We start from the raw sequence: 10,128 nt of genomic DNA on the forward strand, positions 1-10,128 counted from the left end.
GATAACCGTAATTAGGTAATCTAATTTATTTTCAAATGATTGAACATTGGCTAATAGGTTTGATGGAAGAGGCAGTTTACTCGCTCGCCGTCGGATCCTTACAAGACGTCCACGATATCTCCGTCTCTTTCTCCTGCGAATGACGGGGATTTGGGCCTTGTCGGGTGTCTGTAGGATATCCTTTGCGTCTGACTCGTTGAAGAAAAAACCTTCGTCCAATACGAGGTGAGTAATCGCTGTCCTGATATCCAGAAGCTCTTTTTGGTTATAAGAGACGATGGCAGAATCATTACGTACAGAATCAATTACAAATAACGCGAAAAAACACACATAATAGTACAATTGGTTAGAGGGCTGTAAAACGGCAGCCATCTTCTCCGGCGCCATCTACTCACCAGGCTTAGTTAAAGATAAATACAGATCTGCTTATTTCTATTTTAATTTTCATCCATGGTTGGCCCAATAAGACATGGGTTCCAACTTGAATGAGTGTGGCTTGCTAGTTTCCTGTAACTGCCTACTATAGTCTATGGTGACATACAGAGGCCAATCAACTTTGCACAAATCTGGTATGAGGCGGGTCTGGTTTGTTTAGTAAACACCATTACTTTTCATGTCTGGGAGCCAGAGGTATTTGGCACTGTCACAATGTCAGGCTGTCACGATGTCATCATTACGAGTATGTTCAGTGTTATCGTTTGCGCCTCTGTGCTACAGAGACTGTACAAACACCTGGAATCTTTCTGTTTAAGACAGGAAGGGGTGAAATAAGGATACAACAGTCACAAGTCCTTATTCAGTTTCCATCTGGACCTCGGCATGAAAGTTAGTGAATATGAAGGACTACATCGGGAAATGTGTAAAAGTGGAGAGGATATTTAAGACATGAATTGCAGTAGGGCTAAAAATTTTACAAACACATTTACTTGACGAACCGTGCAGAAGCAAAGTTTGGTGACAGAATTATGGTTTGTGCTGTTTGTGCCATCATTCAGTTACCAAACTTTGCATCTGTACTGTTCTTCAAGTAAATGTGTTTTTTTTGTACAATTTTCTGTGGACATTTTAAAAGTAGTGCTTGTACATAGAGTTGTATGGTTTGTTTAACTTTGCAATCATTGGTTTTTGTTTGGCATATATTTTAAAGTGAAAGATTGGAGTCTCAGCATCACTCTGTTACAGTGGAATTGCTCAGTATCACCGGGAAGACAATCAACCAGGATGTTCTAACCAGTATAACCAGAAAATTTATCTTCTTCTTCTTCTCCTGACCCGGACCCTGTCTTCTTCTTCTCTTGACCCGGACCCTGTCTTCTTCTTCTCTTGACCCGGACCCTGTCTTCTTCTTCTCTTGACCCGGACCCTGTCTTCTTCTTCTCTTGACCCGGACCCTGTCTTCTTCTTCTCTTGACCCGGACCCTGTCTTCTTCTTCTCTTGACCCGGACCCTGTCTTCTTCTTCTCTTGACCCGGACCCTGTCTTCTTCTTCTCTTGACCCGGACCCTGTCTTCTTCTTCTCTTGACCCGGACCCTGTCTTCTTCTTTTCCTGACCCGGACCCTGTCTTCTTCTTCTCCTGACCCGGACCCTGTCTTCTTCTTCTCCTGACCCAGACCCTCTCTTCTTCTCCTGACCTGGATGCTGTCTTCTCTTCCTGACCCGGACCATGTCTTTGTAAAACCCTTCCGTATCATACATTCTCTCTGTATACTCTTTCCCATTCAATGATCATAATGCCCCATTCACCTGACCATTTGACACCACATCAAGATGGTGGTGTTGACCCTGTCTGTAGTGCTATAATGGTGTAAGGTACTTACCCAGCTGGTAGTGCTCTATCTTCATGGTGGAGTTGGTGAGCGAGCCAAAGATGGTGATGATGGAGACTTTCCTAATGGCCATCTCACACACCGTCTCCAGGTATTCATCCCGCTGCTGCACATACATAGTGTTCTCCTCACTGGGGGCCGTTATGATCTGGAGAAACACACACAGAGAGAGAGGGAGAGAGAGAGAGAGAGAGAGAGAGAGAGAGAGAGAGAGAGAGAGAGAGAGAGAGAGAGAGAGAGAGAGAGAGAGAGAGACTGGGTTAGACTGGGTTACACACACATGCACGCACGCACTCGCTCACGCACGCACGCACGCACGCACGCACTCATACACCAGCACACGCACACACACCGCTGTTGAGATTGTGTCTACATTAGACAGCGGTGAGGGAGAGGATGGGGACTGTATTTCCCACCCTTCCCTCGGCTGCACTCCTATGATACAATTCTAGACAGGCTGCAGAACACACCGCTGTACAGCTGCTATGTCAGTGCTAGGCAGTTTACCACAGCTGTTATGTCAGTGCTAGGCAGTTTACTACAGCTGTTATGTCAGTGCTAGGCAGTTTACTACAGCGCTTATGTCAGTGCTAGGCAGTTTACTACAGCTGTTATGTCAGTGCTAGGCAGTTTACTACAGCTGTTATGTCAGTGCTAGGCAGTTTACTACAGCTGTTATGTCAGTGCTAGGCAGTTTACCACAGCTGTTATGTCAGTGCTAGGCAGTTTACTACAGCGCTTATGTCAGTGCTAGGCAGTTTACTACAGCTGTTATGTCAGTGCTAGGCAGTTTACTACAGCTGTTATGTCAGTGCTAGGCAGTTTACTACAGCTGTTATGTCAGTGCTAGGCAGTTTACTACAGCTGTTATGTCAGTGCTAGGCAGTTTACTACAGCTGTTATGTCAGTGCTAGGCAGTTTACTACAGCTGTTATGTCAGTGCTAGGCAGTTTACTACAGCTGTTATGTCAGTGCTAGGCAGTTTACTACAGCTGTTATGTCAGTGCTAGGCAGTTTACTACAGCTGTTAAGTCAGTGCTAGGCAGTTTACTACAGCTGTTATGTCAGTGCTAGGCAGTTTACTACAGCTGTTATGTCAGTGCTAGGCAGTTTACTACAGCTGTTATGTCAGTGCTAGGCAGTTTACTACAGCTGTTATGTCAGTGCTAGGCAGTTTACTACAGCTGTTATGTCAGTGCTAGGCAGTTTACTACAGCTGTTATGTCAGTGCTAGGCAGTTTACAACAGCACTTATGTCAGTGCTATGACGTTTCTGACTGTGTAGGCTACTGTGCGCTATTAGTGCTATTGTATTGTGGCTTTGATATATTCTTGGGATGTGGATTTTTTTTTATTTAAATTAAATGTATTCTCATTATTAGTTACAATATCCCATACTGCAATCTATTACAACACCACTGTACAGTCTGCTAGTACTGTACAGCTGTTATATTATCCAATATATTGCTTAATTAGTTCTCTAAAAGCTTTAATTAGTTTTAGTGTTGTGTTTGTAGCCTTGACAGTTTCTCTGGGGATCCTGGCGCCCCACCCATGAGTCGTCTCCTGTTCTCAAAGTAGTCCAGGAAGGAAGCCACTTACCACGAGTCGTCTCCTGTTCTCAAAGTAGTCCAGGAAGAAAGCCACTTACCACGAGTCGTCTCCAGGAAGGAAGCCACTTACCACGTGTCGTCTCCTGTTCTCAAAGTAGTCCAGGAAGGAAGCCACTTACCACGAGTCGTCTCCTGTTCTCAAAGTAGTCCAGGAAGGAAACCACTTACCACGAGTCGTCTCCTGTCCTCAAAGTAGTCCAGGAAGGAAGCCACTTACCACGAGTCGTCTCCTGTTCTCAAAGTAGTCCAGGAAGGAAGCCACTTACCACGAGTCGTCTCCTGTTCTCAAAGTAGTCCAGGAAGGAAGCCACTTACCACGTGTCATCTCCTGTTCTCAAAGTAGTCCAGGAAGGAAGCCACTTACCACGAGTCGTCTCCTGTTCTCAAAGTAGTCCAGGAAGGAAACCACTTACCACGAGTCGTCTCCTGTTCTCAAAGTAGTCCAGGAAGGAAACCACTTCCCACGAGTCGTCTCCTGTTCTCAAAGTAGTCCAGGAAGGAAACCACTTACCACGAGTCGTCTCCTGTTCTCAAAGTAGTCCAGGAAGGAAACCACTTCCCACGAGTCATCTCCTGTTCTCAAAGTAGTCCAGGAAGGAAACCACTTACCACGAGTCGTCTCCTGTTCTCAAAGTAGTCCAGGAAGGAAGCCAGGGATCCCCTAGGAGACGGAGGCTTCTTGGTGGGTTTGTAGTACTCCTCTTTCTCAGGATTCTTTGACACCTTCCTTCCGTTCTTCTTTCCGTTGTTTTTGCCCTCCTTCCCTGCCTTCGCTCCTCTCCTCTCGGCCTTCGCTCCTCTCCTCTCGGCCTTCGCTCCTCTCCTCTCGGCCTTGTCCTTGTCTGGTTTGCCGTTCTTCTTTTTCTTCTTTTTCTCAGTATTGTCGTGTTTTCCCTTGCGCCTCTTGGCTGGGCTGACCTCTGTGTTGACCTCTGTCTGTGTCTCTGGGTCGCTGACGGTGGGCCGGCCAGGTTCATACTTCTCCTCATACTCATTATTTAAAACCTGGATGAGAGGAGAGAAGAGGAGAGGAGTAGAAGACTTAATTGATCATCAAAATCAAGACTGATACAACATTCTGTCTCAACAGCAATGTAATAAGTGAAATGTAATAAGTCCACTGCATACCATCTCATTCTTCCTCTTGGTAGGTTTGCCCTTGGTGGGTTTGTGCTGGGTGGGCACCACTCCTGCCTGCTGATGGACGTTGTGGTCCTTCCCCTCCTTTTCTGTTCGGTTGTCCCCAGACGGGGTGGTCTTGGCTGGGTACATGTCCCTGTCCCTGTAATATGGCTCAGCCGTGGTCCTAGGGGCAGGCAGCCAGTCAGGGGTGGTCTGGGCTTTTGTGGGTCTCTGGGTTGTTGTTGTGGTTGTAGTAGTGGTGGTCTGTCGTGTGGTCGTAGGCCGTTTAGTTGTGGTCGTTGTCGTTGTAGTCTGTCTGGGTTTTGGTGTGGTTGTCGTGGTGGCTTTTGTCGTGGTGGCTTTTGTCGTGGTCGTTGTGGGTCGCATAGTCGTGGTAGTTGTCGTCGGCCTCGTTGTCGTCGTGGCAACGGTGGTGGTTGTCGTGGGTCTCCTCGTTGGCTTCCTCACCGGCTTCCTCTCTGGGGGCGGGTCTACCTGTCCACCTGTTTCCACTACCGTCCCTGAGTCTACGCCCCCCTCCTCCACCTGGCCCTCTACTCCCGCCCCTTTACACTTCTGGACGAATCCCTTCTGTCGGATCTTCTCCAGCTTCCTCATTGGTGCCTGGTCGATGACCTCATACATGGCCTCCAGCCTGACTGGATAGGGGTACCTCTCCTCCACCTGGAGGGTTTTCCTCAGGAGGACCATCCCAAACTTACCTGGACAGGACAGGGTGACAGATAAGAGATTACATTTACTGAATAAAATAATCTAGTTTTCATGGCTTTGGCCACAATCAACATGCAGAAAGGAGACAATATCACCAAGCACGCTGTAAGCATCCTAAACTTACCTGGAAAGACTCCGCTTTATGTTATTACCCTCACAAATTCATTTTCATTTTCACTGCTTTGTCAACATACCACATCCAGAAAAAATGCAAATAGCCAACCCCCACTCCTAACATCAAACAGGTGACCGGTCTGAATGGACTAGGACAGGTGCAACCAATATGATGATGGTTCATTGTAGGCCCCCTACGCTCTAAAAAATGCTAGGTTGCTGGAGTTGGGTCCCTAAGTTGGTTTGTTTTGATAAAAACTGCTGGGGTATTGATGCTGGGTGCTGGGTTATTGGTGCTGGGTTATTGAGTTCACAGGAGGCTGCTGAAGGGAGGACGGCTCATAATAATGGCTGGAACGGAGTAAATGGAATGGCATCAAACACATGGAAACCATGTATTTGGTACCATTCCGCTGATTCCACTCCAGCCATTACCATGAGCCCACCCTCCCCAATTAAGGTGCCACCAACCTCCTGTGATTTAGACATGACCAAGTGGCTCAGATCAGAAGACTGGAGATGTGGCTTAGTAGGGGCGTGGCTTTGAGATAGTTATTTTTGGCCACCCATGACAGTAAATGTCATTCCCGGTTCATCTGTTCTGTTGTATTGTTGTCAAATGTTGAGGCTGAACACTGTCACTTTTGTAGTTTTAATGAGGCTTACACAAGTGTATGAGTTTCTCAGGAGCCTATGCATATCACAATGCTGGGGGCATATAAATAATAATGTTACATTTATATTTGAATATGTAATGTGCAAAAGGAAGGACATTTTTTATTTGCAATGTACAAACTTAACATGATTAACATGGGTGACATTTACTCTTACGGGTGGCCAAATATAATGTACTGAAAGACATGCCCCTAATAGGCCACGCCTCCTGGAAATACAAATGGATGATATTAAAGAAGACCCAGCTGCTGGGTCAACCAATTGATGGTAAAAAAAACTAAACAACTGAAGGTTAAATTAATCCATGTTTGGGTTATTCACTCAATGTGTTTTGTCCAATATTTACCCAGTGCTGGGTTACCAAATAACACAAATTGGGTTGTTTTAACCCAACATTTTTTAGAATGTATGTGGTGCTCGCAGATCTGCCAACACTGAAGGAGTATGGGATAGTTTTCAGACATGGCCTTTACCTTTCTCCAGTTTGAGGAAGGTCATGAGGCGGGGGATGAGTGTGGTGTCCAAAGGTTCCTCCATCACCTTCCCCTCTCTGGTGATCCGCCTCACCTTCCCACCCATCTCCCCCTCCTGGTGGAATATCACGATCTGCTGCACGTGCCGCTCCGCCAGCTCGCAGTACACGTCCGGCTTCAGCAGCGTCATCATTAGCCGGTAGTAACCGTCTGAGTCGTGCGGGGCAGAAATAACCAGGATGCGGTTTTTCCCTGCGAAGCTCGCCAGGAGGTTAGGCGAGCCTGCGCTGCTTGGCATGCGGGCCTGTCTGTTTCTCGCCCCGAGAGCGCCTTCATCCTGAAGCATGCCAGGCTGGAGGGTAACCCTATGCCCGGCTGCCCTCCTCCCTGCTGCCCCTGCCAGTGCGCCACCTCTCCTGCCCTGTCCAGCCCCAGTCCTGGCCCGGGGAACAGAGGCCTGGTCCGCCTGCATGTCCTCCCAGCGCCTGACGCTGAGCCCGGAGGGCACCGAGGCCGAGCCAGGTCCTGGGCGTGTTCCTCCCCCGCCGACAGCACTGCCGGCTGCGCCCGGCTGCAGACGCCCCATGTTGAGTCTGGTGCCTCGGCGCAAGGGCATCCGTCTGAGATGGCCCTGTTTCTCTGCGTGTCCTGCCCACGCTAGCAGACAGAGCAGGAACAGACCCAGAACAAACGCTCCCCGCATGATGGGAAGCTGTCAATTACAATTAACAATCCGACAGAGTGAGGAATATCCAATAGTGTACATGGGACCTGTATGCGTATTTAGTACATTTGTTTTCAATAAATAAAAAGACAGTCCAGCGCAGTAAAAAATAGAGTGCAAGAGAGAGGCAAACACTTTAGTGTTGTGTTTCAAAGCATGTCTTTACTTTTCGCAGTGGAACAGCAGATAACCCCAAACCCCACTTCACCAGCCTGCTATTAACCTGACAGCCTCATGAAAACGCAGACAGGAAAACTCACCAAAACCAGGCACCCATTGACTGAGTCAGCAATTCCTGAAAATCATTCCGGGTATTAGAAACCGTTATTCCAAACCCAAGTTCAGCACTCCAAATCACTAGACAAATTAGGAAAAGACGCTGACTTTGCGTTTCTGGAATTAGTTTGCATACCAGTTATAAACTCCAAGTGTACGCAGCATTTTAACATCCACAAGTTAACAACTGATACAGCACTCTCGAAAATACATCGTTTTACTTCATTCTCTGACTTGACCGTTATTTCAAAAGACAGTAGTTATTTCCAACTATCCAAATAATCCATCTAAAAAGCTGGGAGTTTTACGCATAGCAGGCTTCGTCCGGATTCAAGAGGAAAATCTGTACAGAGTGGCTCTTCTGTATGGGAAATGCGTCTCCTTCTCCCGTCTCCCAATTTTCCAACCTAAAACTCTGGATGCTATCCCAGTAATGTCCACACAAACCATCTGCCCTGCCTTCGACTCTCCTCGCTGGTTCACCGCGCTATACAGGGCCAGCCCCTGGACAGCGGGTTGCCAGTTATGAAATACATCTCTTCATCTGGTATTGTTGCAGTCTTTCAGTCTTTTGGGAAACCATTGCTGAAAAAAACTACACTTATAAAACATCAAATTATTCACACAATGCAATATCTAATTTATGAATTCAGTTTACATTTACTGCTCAATTTATTTAAATGTAAAGTTTGGATTTCTTCTAAACTGGCAACCCCACTGGAGAGAGCTCTCTGGGAAGAGAACTGACCATAGCGAATCTCAATGTCATAAACTGTAATGAGGAACGGCTTCTATTGCCCTCTCCTTGCCCACATCCATTCCCTTTGAAATGTTCCAAAATAGCCGGGGCTTTCCCCATTCAAGACTTGTTCCAAATGGCAACAATAACAAATAAGCAGTGCATTAAAGTTGAATGAACTTGGGTCATTTAAGAACTGAAAGCTGTGGTAGATTTAGGCTCTGAGACTTTGGCAGTGCATCTCTTCTCCTCTAAACTGTAGACGACATATTATTACTGTAGGCCGCTACAGAGTCAAGTAATTATGATACGTATCCCTCTGTATTCTTCATAAAATATAATTACAATGCATTATAAACTCTTTAAATGATTCTCACTTAGCCCACAGGAGTTTTTTCAACCGCTCAGCTCATTGACAACATGGGTTGAACAACCTGTAGCCACGTTTACTGCCTCATCTCTCATGGATCCTCTGCCATGCCTATATTTCCATAAGTGTTTCAAGATGTAAGTGGCAAAGGTGTGTGTGTGTGTGTGTGTGTGTGTGTATGTGTGTGTGTGTGTGTGTGTGTGTGTGTGTGTGTGCGTGTGTGTGAACAGCTGCTATGGTTCTTCATCAGACCGGGAAACATTATAAAAGATAATCTATCAATTCTGTTGGGCACCATATGAAGCAGTAGGATTTGTGCGTCTCAGTCAAAGTGCAAACTGTAACAATTCAATTACCCTATATACTGTATAAACTACTTGTCAAAAGTTTGGACACGCCTAGTCATTCAAGGGTTTTTCTTTATTTTTACTATTTTCTACATTGTAGAATAATAGTGAAGACATCAAAACTATGAAATAACACATATAGACTCATGTAGTAACCAAAAAAGGGTTAAACAAATCAAAATATATTTTATATTTTGGATTCTTCAAATAGCACCTTTTGCCTTGATGACAGCTTTGCAATCTTTCACCCAGCTTCATGAGGTGGTCACCTGGAATGCTTTTCCAACAGTCTTGAAGGAGTTCCCACATATGCTCAGCACTTGTTCGCTGCTTTTCCTTCACTCTGCGGTCCAACTCATCCCAAACCAACTCAAATGGGTTGAGGTCGGGTGATTTTGGAGGCCAGCTCATCTGATGCAGCACTCCATCACTCTCCTTCTTGGTCAAATAGCACTCACACAACCTGGAGGTGTGTTTTGGGTCATTGTCCTGTTGAAAAACAAATGATAGTCCCACTAAGCACAAACCAGATGGGATGGCGTATCGCTGCAGAATGCTGTGGTACCCATGCTGGTTAAGTGTGTCTTGAATTCTAAATAAATCACAGACAGTGTCACCAGCAAAGCACCCCCACACCATCACACCTCCTCCTCCATGCTTCACGGTGGGAACCACACATGAGGTCCTCTGTAGCTCAATTGGTAGAGCATGGCGCTTGTAACGCCAGGGTAGTGGGTTTGAACCCCGGGACCACCCATACGTAAGAATGTATGCGCACATGACTGTAAGTCGCTTTGGATAAAAGCGTCTGCTAAATGGCATATTATTATTATGCAGAGATCATTCATTCACCTACTCTGCATCTCACAAAGACATGGCGGTTGGAACCAAAAATCACAAATTCGGACTCATCAGACCAAAGGACATGTATCCACCGGTTTAATGTCCATTGCTCGTGTTTCTTGGTCCAAGCAAGTCTCTTCTTATTATTGGTGTCCTTTAGTAGTGGTTTCTTTGCAGCAATTCGACCATGAAGGCCTGATTCACACAGTCTCCTCTGAACAGTTGATGTTGAGATGTGTCTGCTACTTGAACTCTGTGAGGTGCAATCTGAG

At 46.2% G+C, this 10,128-nt stretch overlaps 1 protein-coding gene across 1 annotated transcript in view; it reads right to left on the minus strand.

The window, feature by feature from the left end:
* LOC121536488 (coiled-coil domain-containing protein 80) overlaps positions 1 to 7,969 on the minus strand; it is a 35,440-nt gene extending 27,471 nt beyond the window's left edge. Inside the window, exons 1-4 of the mRNA XM_041843803.2 lie at positions 6,558 to 7,969; positions 4,570 to 5,285; positions 4,051 to 4,446; positions 1,820 to 1,976 (exon numbers count right to left, since the gene is read on the minus strand). Coding sequence (XP_041699737.2) covers positions 1,820 to 1,976; positions 4,051 to 4,446; positions 4,570 to 5,285; positions 6,558 to 7,260 — 1,972 coding nt within the window. The 5' untranslated portion in view covers positions 7,261 to 7,969. The remainder of the gene's footprint in view (positions 1 to 1,819; positions 1,977 to 4,050; positions 4,447 to 4,569; positions 5,286 to 6,557) is intronic.
* Positions 7,970 to 10,128: the final 2,159 nt, after the last annotated feature.

This window comes from Coregonus clupeaformis, chromosome 23 (genome assembly GCF_020615455.1).
Source record: "Coregonus clupeaformis isolate EN_2021a chromosome 23, ASM2061545v1, whole genome shotgun sequence".
In the NCBI taxonomy this organism is placed as follows: Eukaryota; Metazoa; Chordata; class Actinopteri; order Salmoniformes; family Salmonidae; genus Coregonus; species Coregonus clupeaformis.